Source organism: Podarcis liolepis (assembly GCF_965112155.1).
Source record: "Podarcis liolepis genome assembly, chromosome: 15".
NCBI lineage: Eukaryota > Metazoa > Chordata > Lepidosauria > Squamata > Lacertidae > Podarcis > Podarcis liolepis.
The window spans coordinates 22,155,688-22,175,150 of record NC_139566.1 but is presented as its reverse complement, the minus strand read 5'-3'; the positions used below and the strand labels follow the sequence as shown (position 1 = coordinate 22,175,150).

Sequence of the window (19,463 nt, the reverse complement as noted above, 5' to 3'; positions counted from 1 at the left end):
TTTAAATAAATTTTCTTAAATGCTGGTGAAAGGAGCTGATATATTAATTATTTTTATTAATTAAAAACGAACACAAAACGCTCGTTCTGGTTTCTCTACAATTGGCGGGCTTTGTTTTGTTAAAGATGTAGGCGCGGGGAAACAGGGCAGTTGAATTATTTTAAATAGCCAGTCTATGCTGTAATATTCTGGAAACTAGATTTAAAATATGATATTTTTTTCCCTTTATTTCTTTAAAACTAGAATGCTCTGCTCCCTTGAGTTGTGCTAGCATCCCAACTTGAACTAACAGGAAATATTTCCCGTACATTTCAATTATTTTTCTTCTTCAAGCGGCTGTATTTTTAAAAGGCAGCAAACCCTTTTGATTTCGGTGGACATTTCTTAGAAAAATGTACTAAAGATTTAACTGAGGAGGGAAAAGCAGCAATGAAAAGTTAGGGGCCTATAGGTTCTAATCACTGATTCATTAGAAGACAAGTCGCTTTGTGTTTGAGTTAGGTATACTTCTAAGTAAGTAAGTGGGATCCGGACTGCAATTCTAGATACATGCTTAGCTGGGAGTAAGTTCTATTGAATTTCGTGGGGCTTGCTTTGGAGTAGAGATTTTTGTAGAGACCAGCTTGCACCGAGAGTCTTCCATTTCATTCCCGGTTACCTGGAAGGAAGCGCCAAGGAAATATCTTCCAAGTAAAATACATATATTAGGGTGTTGGTATGAGAAACTGATTTTTGATTTGCTGGAATTTCCTTCCTTCGTTATTTCTTACTGAACTTTAGGAGATGGCCTTTTTAAAAACAACAAAACAAAAACACGAACATTCCTCAAGACCAAAGCCGGAGGCGCATTTAATAAACGAGAACATATATGAAAATTATATAATTTCTCCTAAAAGTAAAGACAAGGCCTTGTCGTCGTCGTCGTCGTCATCATCATCATCATCATCATCATCAAGTAATGGCCATTTTCTTCGTAGCTTGCTATAGAGCAAATTGTACAGCCTCTAATTTTCTCATTTTATCAGAGGAAATATACCCCTTTTCTTTGGGGGCAAAAAAGAAAGTCCACATTATTCTGTTCACATGGGTCCAGTCTTCGGCTCTTTTTAAACCTGCGAAGTATGTCGGGTTTTCACGAGGGATCTCTCCCCCTCCCCCCAATATACCAGCATATTCAGTTGTAGATACGTACTGCTTTGTTTGGACGCAGAAATGAAAAATCATTGGGGGGGGGTATGGATCGGTAATTGGCCTCTGCTGGAAAAGTGATTCCCACTTTGGCGGTGCTGGAGGGGGGCTATTTTAGCAAGGAAATCTTGCCTGGGCCTTTTCGACATGAAATATTTCTGGGCCTTTTCTGTATGAAATTGACAAACGCCTTCCATTGCTACGCTTCCTCCGCGACTCGACGTCTAAGGTCAATACCACTTTTTCTGTTGACCTCGCTGTCTCTGTGTGTACATAGATGTGTGCGCACGAATCTTTCTCTTTGTTTTACGCACGGGTATATATACATATTCTTGCTTTATGAGTACATGCAGAATATACATGTGTATACACGGAAGATGCATATGCGTGCATATCCATGCTTGCACGTGTACATGTGTAATATTTTGGTTACTGTAGAATCTGTGTGTGTACCCAGATGTATGTATGTATATGTATGCCTCTCTGTGTGCATATATTGGTGTACATATAGAATATGTGTACGTGTCAGTACACTTATGCTTGCGTGTGTGCATGCATATTTTGTGTACGTAAAGAATATGTATTTGTGTGCTAATTAACACACGTGCACACATATGTGCTTCTGCACATATGACACATGTGTGAAGAGGAGGTTAGCAGACGCACTGACCCAACTAAACAAGTAGAGCAAGAATGTGTTGCAGTCTTGGACATCCTTACATGTCTTAAGCCCCACAGACTTCCCGGGTCTAGCAACCCAGCAGCCTGAACCTGTGCAAATTTATTCAGAAATAAATCACATACACTGGAAGGGGTCTCACTCCCCAGTAAGTGTCCACGGGGTTATTGCAACCAAGGAAAGCTGTAAGAAAGCTTCATTGATCCAATATGCACACCCAATATACACAAGGGCTTGTACACATAGGCACAGAATGCGATTGCGGTTGTGATGATTCACAGCTCCATTAGCGTATGTACAACATTGTTCCCGGCACCTCACAGCTACGGGGAACAACGCTGAACTTACCCTTTTCTTGAATCTTCTGGAGCTTATTTTAAAAACGAAAAACTGAGTCAAGAATTTGTAAGAACCTAGTTAAATCTGATATTGCAAGTTCACTTTATTTCAGGTAGTTTGTAAGTTTTCATGGCACTTTGTAAGTAATTGTCTCTTTCCCACATATTTGATAAATGGTGTAAAATTATTTTTGAACAACTGTGTGAACATTTGTCACCAATGTGCTGTATTAACGGCACAGGTTGCTTTTTTCTACCATTAGCGATGGGGCATTTTACCTCGTATCATATAAGTTTTTAAAGTGTTTGTGTGTTGGGATGGCCCATGCACGGGAGATTTACGCACAGCACAGACACATTTCTGTCTGTCTGTAAGACTGGGAACCTGTCGATGTGAAAAGAAGGGAGACAGCAGGGATCCCCAAACAAGCCTCTCTTCTGCGGCCTGGTCTTTGAAGCGGGGGCAGGCGTCGGCCTTTGAGGAACGCGGGTATAACCCGCCTTGAATTGGCAGCCGTGGCTCTTTCGGCCTATCCGCCCATCATTCGGTCTCCCTCGCTCCAGGGCAGGGCCGGATTTAGGTTTGATGAGGCCCTAAGCTACTGAAGGCAATAGGGCCCTTTATATGTCCAGCTGTCCTTTGTCAACAACAAATTGTCGCCGTTTTTTGGTGTTGAATATATGCTATATGGTAATTTATGGACCTAATAGGTATCTAAAGCCATTCGCACATAACAAAATATGTATTTTATCGAAGTGCATCCAGGTTTTTGCCCTTTAAATTTTTGGGGGCCCCCAAGAGAGTGGGGCCCTAAGCTATAGTTTAGCTTATAAATCCAGCACTGTTGCAGTGGCAAAGAGGGGACGCGACCGTGAGTCTCTTCACCTTCTCTCCACCATCGCCAAGACTCACCACTCTCCTCTCTCTCTCTCTCTCTCTCTCTCTCTCTCTCTCTCTCTCTCTCTCTCGCCGTTGTACAGGAGTGGGGCGGGGGGGCTCAGCAGTCTAGAACATGGCGGATGCCGAAGAAGGCTTCGGGCTCCCAGCCACGCCGGTCGACTCAGACACGAAGGAGCTAGCGAGCGACGGGAAGCCGGAGAGTCAGCTGGGCGCCAGCAGCAAACAACCTTCCTCGCCCCAGGCCGCCTTCACCCAACAGGTAAGCCGCCGCACTGGGCCGAAATGGGGGGAGACAGGGGGTGGGAATGCTAGGTGAAAGTGGGAACTAATGAGAGACAATCCCATTACGCCTCCTCTGTTCTTTTAATTCATAATATTAATTAATTCATAATTCATAATCCAAGGACAGTCCTACTCCGAGTAAGCCCATTAAAATCAGTAAATATGACCGGGGGGGGGGTCACTTCATTAGGTCTTCTTTGAGTAGGGCTAAGGTTTGCTGAATGATAATAACACGTTAGGTTGCAGTCGTAACCCCACTTACCTGGGAGTAGGCCCCATTTAATTCAAATGAGTTACTTCTGAGTAGACGTGGTTAAAACTGCGCTGAAAGGTAGTTTCATTTCATTTATTTATTCTTCACTGTAAATCCTACCTGTAAGGTTACAGTTGGAGAAAGAGAATACAATGGAATAAGACAAATATAAACACCTCCACCCCAAAAATCACGTGCAATGAAATATATATATATATATTTGGAGAGATGGAGTCTGGAATGCGCTGATTCTGCTATGCAGAAAGGCGGGCACGGCTATTGACTGAGGGAGACCGTCCTTCGCAAGCAGGAAAATTTTGGGGTACCGTTAAAGGACAGGGAAAATACTCGTATTTGTAATACCCATTCGGATTCATTTCCTGGCTCCCGCCTCAAATACAGTTTGTAGCAGACCTGGTTATGTAAGCCAGCCGCGCAGTCCGCGTCAATCGATCCCGGAATAAACTGCCATCGCCAGATTCTTGCTCACAACCACAATAACTAAGGTCGCTTTGGATAGATTGCGCCGGCAGTAAAATGCAAATACATACGCAGGAGCGCCGCGTCCCACTCTTTCCTCACTGCGAGGGCGGCGTAAAGGTCGCAGAAAAGGAAGTCGAAAGGGAACTGGGAATGAACCCGGTTTAAATGATCGTGAGGACACTCCCCGAGATATACGTGTGTGGCGCTCGCACCGGCGAGAGCCGCACGCAAATAAAGAATTAAGTACATTTATTTGCACCCAAACACCAGAGGTTGGAAGGAGAGATGTTTAGAAAATAAAAAAAAATTAAAAGTTCGCGTGTGTAGGGAGTGCCTGAGCGTGCAATACATTTACGACTGCGAGGTTTCCAGCCTTGATCCTTCGGGCTGGGTCTTTCTCTCGTCGTCCCAACATCTGGTTTCTCGAAACCGATCCTCCCTCTCCCTCCAGCCCATTACTGCTTATATATGTGCAGTATGCTCTTGGCTTGGCCAGGAGGACTTGAAATCTACCCTTGCTACGGCTGCTTCTAGCGAGTTGCTTCGCTGCCGTTTGTGAGGGGAGCGAGTCTTTGGTTTAGGATCTTAAAAAAAAAAACACGCATCCGGATCACGACGCAGAAGCGACCCCCGCGAAATGGGGTGTGCTCTTTTATTTATATTTAGGTTGTTTTGTTTTTTAAAAAACGATTTCTCTTTTAGGCATCACAAAACTGGGAAATCAGCATGGCTGCCTCATTCTCATTCTCTCCCTCCCTTCCACGTTATACATTTTAAAGCATGTCCCTCCGCTCCCAAAGGGAATTGTAGTTCACTCACTCGCAGACCTACAGGTCTCAGAACCCACAACAAACTACAGCTCCCAGGATCCTTTGGAGGGGAGTGTGCTTTAAATGTACAGTGGCCTAATCTCTTAGGTCAAAGCAAGCCTCGTTAAGTACCATGGATGGCGCCCACCCCATTCCTACCGTGTTCAGTAGGGCTTACTCGTAGGTAAATGCGCGTATGCGGAGTCCCCGTGTTTACAAGTTACTGGCCAGTTTTTAAACACAAAAATTATGGGAGGGAAGGAGACTGGACAGATTTCTGTGTAAAGGGAATTGAGAACTTTTGCTGTTGGAAAAGTTCTGTATAGCACTGTATAAACATATTCCAAATAAAGAAATGACCCCGGTCGAGGTTCTAGGTACTTTTAAGGAGCGATCCTACCAGGAGTTCGGTGGGGCTTACTCGAGATCAAGTGGGTGTAGGATTGCAGCCTTTCTCAAGCGTTCGCCTCCTCGAACTAGTTTGGACTTACTTCTGAATAAATATGCGTAGGATCGCATTGTCGAGCTCTCCCGGCTTGTGATAGGGAATAAGCCAACGTTCCATTTGTCGAAACGATCCATCAGCACGAAGCTGATGCGCAGCACGGCTGCAACGGTCCAATCGATTAATCAACTAAAGTGTAGGTTGATTAATCTGCTATTAATCGGCCGGGTCAAATTTTGAACGGTGGGCTTGAGAGCTAAGGGGAACCCTATCCCCTTCTCTCTTTTTTGGGAGGTCCAGTGTGCCAGGGAAACAAGGCTGATGGGCCAGGGGGCGCGGAAGACACTCTTGCAGGGCAATGCATGCAGGCACGCTCAGAAGTAAATCCCATTGATTCCAATGGGCCTCATAGGATTGCAGTTTTCGAGTTGAACTTTTGCTTCCTAAATGTAACATTTAACCCCCACCTTCGGTAATCCCCAAATGCATTTCCACTGTACCCCTCGGAAATGAGGAACCCAGGAGCGGCGCAGTCCTTTTGCACACTTACTAGGGAGTAAGTACAGTTGAACAAAGAAAGTTTCTCCCGAGTAAACAGGGCTGCGGTCCTAGGCACTGGGTGGGATTCTCCTCTCTGTTGCTTTCCGCGGGCTTAGGCGTGCTCAGCTTTCAACAGGATCACAATTTTTCAGCAAGGCAATCCTAAATGTGACTACTCAGAAGGAAAACCCCATTGAATTTAATGGGACTTATTCCCACGGATATGTGCACAGGATTGTAGTTTAATGGTGTTTTCAATTAAACTGCCTTGGAACCGTCTGGTGAAGGGCGGGTAAGGAAAGACAGACAAACTGGTTGAACACTGCCCTTAATGACTCGGACATATTATTATAATTGTCCTTATTTTTGGGGTAGAGATGCAGATATGTAGATGAAGCTGTATCTGGGTAATGGAAATAATAAAATAGCGTGGATGATTATGACAACAGGCGTGTACGTACATAAGAAAGCCGCGGAGGCGAGTGCGTATTTGCGCATTTGGACGTCTCAACCCAATGCACTTTCAACTTGACCTCCGCCGAGTTGGCCTCGTTTCCCAGAACCTGAACCAGAAACGCAGTAGGATGGGAACCGCGCCTTTGTGCCATGTAATCTCAGAGCCAGTGTGGGGTAGCGGTTAGAGCGTTGGACCAGGACCTGGGAGACGCGAGTTCAAATCCCCCGCTCAGCCCTGTGATGCTCACTTGGGTGACCTTGGGCGCAGCAGCCCGACGTACCTCACAGGGTTGCTGTGGGGATAAAATGTGGAGGGGGGCGGAAATCACGCAGGCCGCACTGAGCTGGGGTGGGGTGGTGGTGAGGGGGAATATAAATGCAACCAATAAAGGAAACTCTGGAAGGACGTAGGGATGGGCCCGTAAGTGACTGCAAGGCAGAGATAACCTCCTTCCCAGGGGTCAGCTTTTCATCCTCCTCCTCCTCCTCACCCCTCCTTTTTTCTCTGCTCTCTCTTCCCCCATCCCACCCCGCTGCCTTTTTTCTCAGGAAAACCTTCCTCGCCTCCGATCCTATTATAGCGCCTGCTATTTTGATGCTCTTGGCTCGGAGCCTATCAGGCAGGCTCCTATCAGAAAAGTTCCAAGCGGCTCTCATGGCCGCTGGCGCTGGGCAGATCTCCGGCCTGGAGCGGCGAAGCGTCTTTGAACATGAGCCGGACTGTCCCGTCTCTCGCTCATACCCTCCCTCCCTCCCCCCCTCCCGCCTCGCCATTTCGGGAGATAAAAACCACAAGCCTAGTTTAGGCAAGCCTCTATTCACTGAGAAGGGATAACAACCGTCGTGGAGTGCAGCCAAGTCCGCTAGCACTCTCTCTTTTTCTCTCTCTCGCTCTGGAGGTCGTTTCACACATTACACAGTCAGAAACTCGGGTTTGCCACCGAGGAGGTACTCTCAGCAGGAGCCACAGCCAACCCCGTCTCCTGGCCGCGTGTGCCTGGAAGAAGCACGCGTCTCTCCCCCGTTTCCACGTTCACTGTTGGCATTTTAGGAACACCCGTGTAACCCGAGCCTATGCGTATACTAGGGAACAAGCCACCTTGAAACCAGTGGGATTTGCCCCCAAATCAATCGAAGTTTATCATCATCATCATCAGTAAAGCGGTGGGGGATATACACTTGAAAAGGTGTGGCGTGAAAAAGACATGCCATCAGCTATTGATGGGCGTGGGAATAAACACCCTTGATATCCCCGTGATTTGGGGAACGGGTACGTCACATTGCATGCTGAAGATCCCGGGTTCGATTCTCAGCCTCTCCAGATAGGGACTGGGATGTCTCCTGCCTGGAAACCTAGATATCTGCTTCTAGTCAGGGTAGACAACACTGAGATAGATGGACTGCTGGTCTGATTCAGTCTAAGGCGCCTTCCCGTGTTCTCACCTGCCCCTGCTGCATAATGATTTGCCTGTTGCCATTTGCTCTCCTTTCCAGGGCATGGAGGGAATCAAAGTGTTCTTACACGAGCGAGAATTATGGCTCAAATTTCATGACGTGGGGACCGAAATGATTATAACCAAAGCTGGAAGGTAAGAATCCAGATATTTCTCTTTTTGGGGGATCAGAATGTGGGTGATGGAGCTGGTGGGGGAAGACTCATTATCACTAGATGTGTGGGTGTGTCATGTGCGTAGCCAATTTTTTTTTGGGGGGGGCAGACTTTATAATGGGGGTGGGGTGGTAGAAGCGAGTTATCTGCGATGCAGTTGGTCAGTTAATTAAGTATTTTTATTTATTAACTTGACGCCCATGGTGTGTATTTTAAATTTATTCTCTATATCCTCTTGCCTTTGTGGTTTTCCACCGAGGTTGCGTATTGTAGTCTTACCACAATGTTGTAAGCCGCCTCGAGGGTTTTTCTTTTGGTCAAAAGGCGGGGTATGGATATTTTTTAGGTAAGTTAATGGCTCTGTAGAGAAATAAATAAATGAAATTTCGGCCTGCTTCCCTAAAAGACGAAGAAACATGATGCATTTGCAGGGCTGTGTGTGTCCTCGGAGGGAGGGGGAGGTCCTTTGCGAACCCCATCGAAATTAAAAGAAGCATTTCCGGGTGCGTTATAGTAGCCCGGACGTGCCTTGAAGACTTCTGCCCAGTGAAAAATACGCAGGATCTGATGTCGCATAAAATGCAATATCAGGAGTGACAGCGGAGCTCTCGGAATAGATTTCCTTGCAGGAATATTTCGAAGAGTTGACCTTAAGGTTTGTTTCTTCTGAGATCCCCCCCCCCACCCTTTTAAAACAAGTTTAGGTGCTGCAGCAACTCTTCCAGTTATTTTCGCAGGGTAACCATTGCAATAATCGAGACAAAATGAAACCATTTAAAGGCCCGCCAGTTTCGGTGGCAGAATCCTGACCATCTCAGTTCAGAAGTACGTAAGTCCTACTCAGAGTAGATCCACAGAAATGAATGAACGAAGGTTATTTCCATCTGGCTAGGACTTAGTGTTTCAACCCAAAGTATTTCCCCTTTTCTTAATGTGTTTGTTTGTGTGTGTCATAAAAGCACAAACAACATTTCGCTCAAGCTTGCTCTGGCTTTGTTAATTAGTTATTTATGTATCAAGTTTAGGGACAGGTGAATGCTTGAAATTAACACAGTGAATGCTATGTATACCATTAGACTGCGATTCTGCGCGCAATTACTTGCGAGTAAGTTCCACAGAACTTCCGAGTAAAATGCATAGGATCGTACTACGGGGTTCCATTGCGCCTCTCAGTTTTGCGCGCGCGTATAGGCACAGTAAGAGATTTGGCATATTTTCATATATATATATATATATATATATATATGCGCAAATCTAGACCCAATGACACTAAAACAATCAGATCTGAACAGGGTCCTTCATAAACTATTTGGCCTCCTCGCCTCTATATTTACCATAGTATAAATCGCAAGGGTTATACTATCTCTACCTCTCAGTGTTGAGGAAAAAACTGTGTTTTGATCCCGCCTCCAGTTATGGTGTTCCCAAAACACTCTCCACCACAAACGCTGGAGGTTATGCTTTAAGGTTCAGTTTCTACTCCAGCTTTGAAATTAGTCCTGTTGAAATGAATGGCAGGGTCTGACTGGAAGATTCTGCGTTTGAGGAGTTTAGTATTTGCTGCAGTTTATTCTCTGTTTCCGTTTCAGAACACAATGTTGTTTCTCCCCCTCCCCCTCGTATAAATATATTATATTATTATATTATATTATATTATATTATATTATATTATATTATATTATATTATATTATATTATATTATATTATATTATATTATATTATATTATATTATATTATATTATATTATATTATATTATATTATATTATATTATATTATATTATATTATATTATATTATATTATATATCTAAGTCTGCTATAAGAATGCTTTATAATTAAGATGGATAACTATAATCACTATTGGTTACTAGCCACCCTGGCTATGTTGTACCTCCACCGCTAGAGGCAGTATGCTCCAGGTACAGTACTAGTTTCTGGAAACGATAGGCGGGGAGAGTACTGTTGCGCTCAGATCCTGCATGTAAGCTCCCCATGGGCGTCTTGCTCCCCCCCCCCCAGTTATAATTTATTACATTTTCAAAAAAATCATATATACATTCCAATACATAATATTTTTTTCTGTTTTGTCGACTTCCCGCCCCATTTTCCATTTTTTTATTGCTTCCCCTTGCTGTAACCTATCATCTCTCTCTTATACCATAACAACAATGCAATAATCTTTAATTCCTTCTGTTGCTCTTGTTCAAATCCTGCTTGCAAACTCATCATACTATAATATTTCTTTAAATAGTCCAAAAAAGGCTTCCATCCTTCCACAAAACAGTCATCATTAGGTTCACTTATTTTAGCTGTTAACTTTGCCAATTCCATGTTGTCCATCACTTTACTTATCCATTCTTCTTGGGCAGGAACTTTTTCCTTCCAAATTTGTGCATAGAGAATTCTGGCTGCTGGTGGTTGTATTTTTTAACTGCCCTGTGATCTTCGGATGAAGGGCAGTATGAAATTTTAATAAATAAATAAAATAATAGATGGGCCGTTGCCTGATCCACTAGGATTCTTCATACATTCTTACGTATAAGCATTCATTAGCGAATGGAGCATTGATTAGTTCACATCCATTGCATCAGCCGCAGGGGGAAGAAGAGAGCAAAGTTCTACTGCAGTTTTGGTGACCCTGCTGCCACTCACTTCTAAGTTCTGAGGATGCAAAGAACTGCTTAGTGGCACAGTTTATCTTAGGAAACAGGATTTTCAGGCACCCCTCCCTGCTTTTTATATACAGTGACTACCATTGGTTTCCCACTGTCTTAGCATGTCCATTTAAATTTCCATCTCAAAAGCAGTTCAGGAACATAGGAAGTGGTCATCCATTGAATCAAACCCTTGGTCCATCTAGCTCTGTATTTTCTACGTGGGCAGGAAATGATTCAATTCAAGATGTCAGGTGGGGGACATTCCAGATCCTACCTGGAGATGCTAGGGATTGAACCTGGGACCTTTTGGATGCAAGGCAAATGCTGTACCACTAAGCTACAGCCCTTATTCATGTTTACCATGTGGCGCAGTGTATATGCCTTTGTGGAGGAGAAGCAGAGTCCGAGGAAATCTTATACCTGTCTACCTGGAAGTAAATCTGATTTGGTTCAGTTGGACTCACTTCCAGGTACAGGATTGCAGCCTTTGGTTCCTTCCATTTCTAGATTTATTGTTAATTGGATTCTGGCCTAGAATTGAAATAGAAAAAAAGAGACAATTATACAGTTTCAAACAAGTTTATTCCTGTGGTTCTTTTGGAGGTACCTTACAGACAAGTTGTGTTGTGTTGTGTGTGTGTGTATATGGGGGTTATTGGGTTGTTGTTTTTATTTTGATTATGTAATTTGTGGTTTTGCATTTTGATTTTTTTCTGTGAACAGCCCTGAGACCTCCAGGTATAGGACAGTATATAAATTCAATTAATAATAATAATAATAATAATAATAATAATAATTACTCATATATACTTAATGTTATGTATGTATAATTCATATAATTGTTATGCAGTGAAGTATATTTTATAGAGATAGTTTATATATGCAAATGTACATGCACACATGCAAACATATAATTATATCCATAGGTCTGTTGCAGCAAGAGCCTTAAAGACTTTTAAATTTAAAAAGGAAGAGCATTTATAAAGTATGTTTTAGAAGTGCGATTTTATTCAGTATAATTTTGGATGCCACAGAAGTGTTTTAAAGTCTCTTGCTTGTGTGCATTGATATTGTAATAGATCTGTGGTGCTAAGATGTTTAAGTATAGTAAATGTTAGGATTTAATTAGAACTTGTATGCTATAACTGGGATATGTTATAAGGCAGTCTCAATGTGTATTAGAAAGGAAGTTATGGAAGGGGGTTGAGGTGTTTAAATCATGCTTATGTGTAAAGACTGTGCTTGGACTTTGAGAATGTAATCAAGATCCATACGCACTGGAATGTGTGTTCCTACTTCTGAGCACCAGCAATTAGCATGTGAAGAGTTACGGTAATTAACCTATGTAAATATCCTAAGTGTGTACCAGTCTTTAACTGTAGTCAGTCAACAAGTGCTGATGGTCAGGAGAACTCCTTTGTTAGGTGACACCTGAGGGGGTTAATCATTAGTATTTCAAAGCATCAAAAGAACTGACCATTTGAATACAATAATAATAAAGGAATAAAGGAGGCTTAGTGTTTAGGAGCAACAGAATGAGGAGAGGTGCCTTAGACTGGAGTGCTGCACTGCGGTGGGGAGAAAACCGCTCTTGAGATGACCATGCTGTAAGATCTGGACTCCCTCCATGCAAACTGAAGGAGTAAATATGTGAATATATAGTATTTCTTAAAGCTGTGACAGTCTCTGTCATGTTTTCAGTTCTCCAAAGGAGCCCAATGGGCTCTTGCCTCTGCTTGGCAGAGAGAGGGGCAGGCACCCAACTTTTGTAAACAATATAAACATAACTGTTAATCTCAGGGTTGTGGGTTCGAGTCCCACATTGGGTGAAAGATGCATTGTAGGGGGTTGGACTAGATGACCCTGTGGTCCCTTCCAACTCTGCAAATCTATGTTTCTGTGAATCTGTTAGTCTTTAATGCTTAACAAGCCTTCTTGTTGCTTTCCACATAGTTTTTTTAAAGTTATTTTTACAGCAGTACACTTACAAAATCCAATTGCAAATACAATTGCAGAGAAGCTTACAGAAATCAGTAGTAAGACAGGTGTGCAATCTGAAAGACACAGCATGCAAGGAAAAATGGAGAGAGACGAAGGAAGGAAAAAAAACAAAAACAAGTTCCACCAGTAGCTCTTAAAATTCCAGTCCTCCTCCTCCTCCTGCTCCCCAACGTTTAAGGAGGACATCTGTCTAAACCCCTGAGAATTGCTGCCAGTTAGTGTGTTGACAACAATGAGCTAGATGGGCCAATGGTCTTACTCATAATAAGGCAGCTTCCTATGTCTTAGGGACATGGCCATAGCTCAGTGGTAGAGCATCTGCTTTATGTGCAGAAGGTCCCAGGTTTGATCCCTGGTACCTCCAGTAGGTTTAAGGACACCTGCCTGAAACCCTTGAGAGTTGCTGCCAGTCAGTGGGTGTAGATAATGCTGAGCTAGATGACCAACAACCCAACTTGGTAAAAAGCAGTTTCCTATCCTCCTACCCTTCCTTGTGAGTTGCATTGCCTTGTAAGGACCAGCCAGAGACCTTCATGGCTATGTTGAACACTCTGAACCAGGGATTGGGAAGCTAGGGCTCCAATTCCAATCCAGCATGGCCAGTGGTCATTTTATAGCTCAGTGGGTGGCACTGTGGGTTAAACCACAGAGCCTAGGACTTGCTGATCAGAAGGTTGGCAGTTCGAATCCCCGCAACGGGGTGAGCTCTCATTGCTCGGTCCCTGCTCCTGCCCACCTAGCAGTTCATATTTTTTTTTTATAATTTTTTTTATTGGTTTTACAACATTTTTTAAACAATACAAACAAGTAAAAAGACAAACAAACATGTATAATTTCATAACCTTTTTTTTCATAACCCTCATTTCTCGGACTCCCCCATACCTCCCCTTTCTGCATCCCAATTTCCAAAATTATTTCAGCAGCTTCCAAATAATTTTTTCAAAAATGTGTCCTCTTAACCCTTTCTTAAACTTAATCTTATGTCACTGTAATCCCTTTTTCTCTCAAAACCTCGGCATTTTAGCGTTCATCAATTTTATAATAGTTCTTAAGATAAATTTTAAATTTCTTCCAATCCTCTTCCACCGTCTCTTTCCTCTGATCACGGATTCTGCCAGTCATCTCCGCCAGTGTCATATAGTCCATCACTTTCATCTGCCATTCTTCCACGGTGGGTAGTTCTTGTGTCTTCCAATACTTTGCGATAAGTATTCTTGCTGCTGTTGTAGCATACATAAAGAAAATTCTATCTTTCTTTGACACCAATTGGCCGACAATGCCCAAGAGAAAGGCCTCTGGTTTCTTGGGAAAGGTACATTTAAGTACTTTTTTCATTTCATTATATATCGTGCCTTAATCTTTGGGCACGTCCACCAAAGGTGGTAGAAAGTACCTTCCGATTCTTTACATTTCCAACACTTATTATCGGGCAAATGGTAAATCTTTGCTAGCTTAACTGGAGTTGTGTACCACCTGCCCACCTAGCAGTTCAAAAGCATGTCAAAGTGTAAGTAGATAAATAGGTACCACTCTGGTGGGAAGATAAACGGTGTTTACATGCGCAGCTCTGGTTTGCCAGAAGCAGCTTAGTCATGCTGGCCACATGACCCGGAAGCTGTACGCCGGCTCCCTCGGCCAATAAAGCGAGATGAGTGCTGCAACTCCAGAGTGGGCCATGACTGGACCTAATGGTCAGGGGTCCCTTTACCTTTACCTTAACATCTTGGAGGCCACAAGCTCCCCACCTCTGATAGCTCTTTGTTCTATTTTGGAAACTGTATGATAGCATTTTGTTTTCACTTGGTTTTGCTTTGGGCTGTTTAAATTACTTTGCGACTTTTACTCAGGATTTAGAAGTGCTGAATTCTGGTTAGAGAGTGCTATAAATTACACAGATGCATGGGTGAGAAATTATTTAAAGGCTTCAGATATTGGATGACTTATTTTGAAAAAAAGAGAGGGAGGAAGCAGAAAGGAGAGATAGGAATCTTAAGCAAATTTATTTGAAGTAAGCCAACCCGGAAGTAGCAGGGTTTACTTATGAGTAAATGCTTAAGATTGCAGCTGTAAGAGAACTTACTGCTGGATCATACCCCTTAATGATAACAGGACCTCATATGAAATGTTTACTTTCTGGTTCTCAATCTTGGTTATACTATGAAAGACTGTAATTGCAATTTGTTCCAGAACAAACGTTTTCAGATCAATGCATCTCTCTGCTAATATTTACATGTCTTTTCCTTTCCTTTTTAGGCGCATGTTCCCCAGCTACAAGGTGAAAGTGACGGGACTCAACCCAAAAACAAAGTACATCCTGTTAATGGATATTGTCCCCTCTGATGACCACAGATACAAATTTGCAGATAATAAATGGTATGCAGCCTAATTCTGTTTTGGAGATAGGGCAAAAACCATGCAAGATTAAAGGGTTGAAAACAAAATCTATACAGAGCAAAGCCAAAAGGGGCAATTGCTCTTTGGTGTGGCGTGGGAAACCCTGCTCCTTGGACTAAGAACATTTGTCTATACATTAAAGCAGAGTTGAGGAAACCACATGCTGAGGGTGGCCCTTTAGGCCTCTCTATCTGGCCCTTGGAACTCTTCACAGACCCCACCCATTACTGGCTCTGCTTTGCACCTTGAGTGGTTTTCCTTGGCTGGAAGATGTGCTCTCATAATGCCTCTCATTTGCCTGGCTGGAGCATAGAGCAGTACAAAGCAAAACAGTCCAAAATTCAGCCATTTTGCATTGTTTGTAGAGACAGCTCTAAATACTGGGTGGCACACTGCTGAATGACACTGTTGGGTAGGTCTGTACCACTCCAGACTTCAGGTAGGACAATACCATTCTTGTCATCTTTCAAATCCACCAGACTTTGCACATTCAAGAATGTGATTCCTTCAGCTGTAGCACGTAATAGGGCAGTCTGTTCTGTCAGTGGAGGTGAGTCCATTAGGGCAAGTAGGGGCAATGCCCCATCAAACTAAGTCTGTCCTCTGCCAGCCTCCACCTGCCCACCTCCTTGCAACCAGCCTCATGGGTAGTGCTGGCTGTCAGCGTCCTCCTCCTTAGTCTCATAAAATTGAGCAGGGAGTATGGTGTGGACAAAACCAGAATGAATTGGCTTTACCTATCATAGACCAGGGGGACGCGGGTGGCGCTGTGGGTTAAACCACAGAGCCTAGGACTTGCCGATCAGAAGGTCGGTGGTTCAAATCCACGCTACAGGGTGAGCTTCCGTTGCTCGGTCCCTGCTCCTGCCAACCTAGCAGTTCGAAAGCACATAAAAGTGCAAGTAGATAAATAGGTACTGCTCCGGAGGGAAGGTAAACGACATTTCCATGCACTGCCCTGGTTCGCCAGAAGCAGCTTAGTCATGCTGGCCACATGACCTGGAAGCTGTACGCCTGCTCCCTCGGCCAATAAAGCGAGATGAGCACCACAACCCCAGAGTCGGACACGACTGGACCTAATGGTCAGGGGTCCCTTTACCTTTACCATAGACCAGGCATAGGCAAACTTGTCCCTCCAGATGTTTTGGGACTACAATTCCCATCGTCCCTGACCACTGGTCCTGTTAGCTAGGGATGATGGGAGTTGTAGTCCCAAAAATATCTGGAGGGCCGAGTTTGCCTATGCCTGTCATAGACCAATCAGTAACTCCACCAGGCATTTTCTCTGGCTCCCTCTGCTGTTGGCCTCCATGCCTTCCATCCTACTAGTCCCAATCAGCAGCAGTCTCTACTGCATTCCATGACTTCAGGACTCTATCACCCCTCTCTGCTGCACATTTTCATTATCATTATTGTCATCTGCAGTGTGGTACAGTCTATTGTGCCACCTCCAGACTCTACCACTTTAGCTATTGCAAAATTAATGAAGGGATGGGGCATGTTTGAGGAATAGAACTGGGAAGGAAAAGCCATTTGAGAATTCTTCTCTTTCTCTGGGCTTATTCACAATTACATTTTGCCCCACTCTTTCCTGGCACAGATTTGTGCTTAAAAGCTCTGTGTCCAAGCAGTTGCTGTTGGTTTTTGCCCTGGAGCTTTCCCTGCAAAAGCTTTAAAAAGCGGGGTTTCATGGGGAAATCTCTGGAGCAAAAAAAAGGGCACTTGGACACATACCTTTAAAGCATGGGCCATGCCTGGAAAGAATGGAGGAAAGATAAGTGTGGATAAGCTGCTCTTCCCTCCTCTGATTTGCAGCCTTTTCTGATTTTCTAACATAGTTGAGAGAATAAAACAAAACACCAAACCCACTGTGTTGATTTTGGTTAGGTCAGTGACTGGGAAAGCTGAGCCTGCCATGCCGGGAAGATTATATGTGCACCCAGACTCACCAGCCACTGGGGCCCATTGGATGAGGCAGCTGGTCTCCTTCCAAAAGCTCAAGCTGACCAACAACCATCTTGACCCATTTGGCCATGTAAGTACCTGGCAGATTTAATTTCATATTGGCTGATACAGACTGACATTGGAGCTCTCGTCAAAACAAAACAAACGCCAGCTTTTCAATCAGAGCTTAATTGGATCCATACATATACACCACAATAGGATTTAGCAATCTTAAGCTCCTGTTATACGATATCACGGATGGTGACTCTAAGCACCTGCAGAGTGCCTTTCGTTTGTCACCGTGGAATTGCAGCCACTCCCAGTAACAGGGAAGAGATGGAGAAGCTGCGACCTAGCTGTTGTTAAGACTACAACTCCCATCAGGCCAAGGTAGCAAGATGAAAGGTGAGGGACCATGGGAGTTGTAGTCCAATGACACCCAGAGGGTCACAGGTTTTCCCCATCCCTGGTTTAGGGGTAGAAACTTCTAGGCAGCCTTGCATACCCAACAACTCTTCTTCTCATTTTAGAAAGTAGACATTTTGGGCCATGATCCAATGGCAACAACAGAGAAGGTGCATATAAACTTTCACTTGATTTCACTTTGTGCCAGATTGCAGCCTAGATTATGGATGGATATCCTGTGACCTTCCAGATGCTGATGGTCTAAAACTCTCACCATCCTGGCAGGGACTGATGGGATTTGAAGTCTGACAACATCTGGAGGTCCACAGGCTCTCCACTCCTTGCCAAGATAGATAAATTGATGGCGAGTAAACCCCAATGAATTCTCAGTTGAGTAGCTTGGGTGCTGTGTAAGGGAATGTGCCTGTTGTGGCTTAGACTGTGTACATCCTGTACCTTTAAAGCACACTTGAGGCGCAGTCTCATCCTTAAACAATTCTGGGCTCTATAGTTTACCCCTCGCAGAGTTACAATTACTAGCAACCTTTCATAAACCATGGTGCCCAGAATTCTTTGAGGGGTAAAACATACTTTGAAGCTAGAGTGTATATGCAGCGCTTGCGAAGGAAAATGAGGAAAGAGGGTTTTTTAAACTACCTTTATTTCAGAATTGCAACTAATATTTTTGCTGGTGAGGGGGATATGGGTCAAGGAGTTCTCTGTTTGCAAAAAAGGGAAGCATAAGACAACATATGCTAACAAGATGTCGTATCTTATAAAGCTGACATTATGCATATTGTATTATTTATGGGATTTGGAGTTTATAAAATAATGAAGTAGAAATAATGTAGAAAATTATTGTTTTATATGTTCACTTGGTAAGAAAGTATCTTGATTTATCTGTGCTTCCACTGCTCTGTTATTCTCTTTCATGTACACCTCTACACATATTGCCTGAAGTCTGATTTCTCAAAGGGGAATAATAGAATCATAGAATTGTAGAGCTGGAAGGGACCATGAGGGTCATCTAGTCCAACCCCCTGCAATGTTTGAATCTTTTGCCCAGTGTGGGGTTCAGACCCACAACCATGAGATTAAGAGTCTCATGCTTTACCAACTGAGCTATCCCAGAAGCATGTTCTAAGCCTCCAGATGCCCTGGGAATTATTCTTATGCTCAAGCCTCAACCTAGGGATGGGGGTGGGGAAAGGGAGAGAAATTGAACTGCACTCTCATTTAAAGGGGAACGGACTTAATTCACCCTTTCTGACATGAGACACAGCCATCCTCCAAAATTTGCACTTTTCTGAACGTTGAGATGTTCTAGCCAATATTTGCATATCTAGCATATATTTGGGTAAGGTGTATGGAAGAATGCATCATGTTAGTGAAAAATAACATGCAGCAATGCATTGCATTTGGGAATGCTGTTTTGCAAAAGTGTGTCTTTTAACCAAAATTGCATACAAACATGTACATTAGGATAAATTCACACAAAAATGCTGATACATTTTCTGACATTAAAAAAAATCTCAAAGTGATGTGGAGAACTGAATTTAAATTAAAAAAAGGAGAGAGACAAACAGAGAAACTGAAATTGACAGATTCACCCACTCCCTACCTAAAACACAGGTCTCTTCTAATCTCAGATGGGTGAAGGCAGAGGGAGACTGTGATATTTTTCAACAATGAGAGAAAGCTCCTCTGTGTATGATCAGAGACAGCCTGTACTGCATTCTTATCATCCAACCATATATTGATTACTGTCCTTTCCCAGCACTGAAAACAGGTTGCTGTGGACAGAGGCGTAGCAAGGTCAGGTGGTACCCGGTGCAATTTTTTTTTGGTCAATTTTTGGGAACGCTGCCCAGAGTTGCTGACCATTTTTTAGGGAGGGTTGGCCATGAAACAGATACAGCGTGGGTGCCAGTGCCGCCCACCGATTGTGAAAATCCAACTGCCTATCGCATAAAACCATCTGCTGGGGATGTGTGAATGCCACCCGCCGGGGTGGGGGGGGGAGGAAGAAGGCTGATCGCTGGCGATATTTGCATGAACAGCGGCTGTATTTTCGTGATGG

General features: G+C 43.6%; 1 protein-coding gene across 3 annotated transcripts in view; it reads left to right on the top strand.

Moving 5' to 3' along the window:
- TBX5 (T-box transcription factor 5) overlaps window positions 1-19,463 on the top strand; it is a 97,386-nt gene that overhangs the window by 52,937 nt on the left and 24,986 nt on the right. For all 3 annotated transcript variants that reach the window (XM_083478711.1, XM_083478710.1, XM_083478709.1), the window contains exons 2-5: window positions 3,187-3,365; window positions 7,869-7,963; window positions 14,894-15,013; window positions 16,922-17,069. In XM_083478711.1, the coding sequence (XP_083334837.1) occupies window positions 3,219-3,365; window positions 7,869-7,963; window positions 14,894-15,013; window positions 16,922-17,069 (510 nt within the window). In that variant the 5' untranslated portion in view covers window positions 3,187-3,218. The remainder of the gene's footprint in view (window positions 1-3,186; window positions 3,366-7,868; window positions 7,964-14,893; window positions 15,014-16,921; window positions 17,070-19,463) is intronic.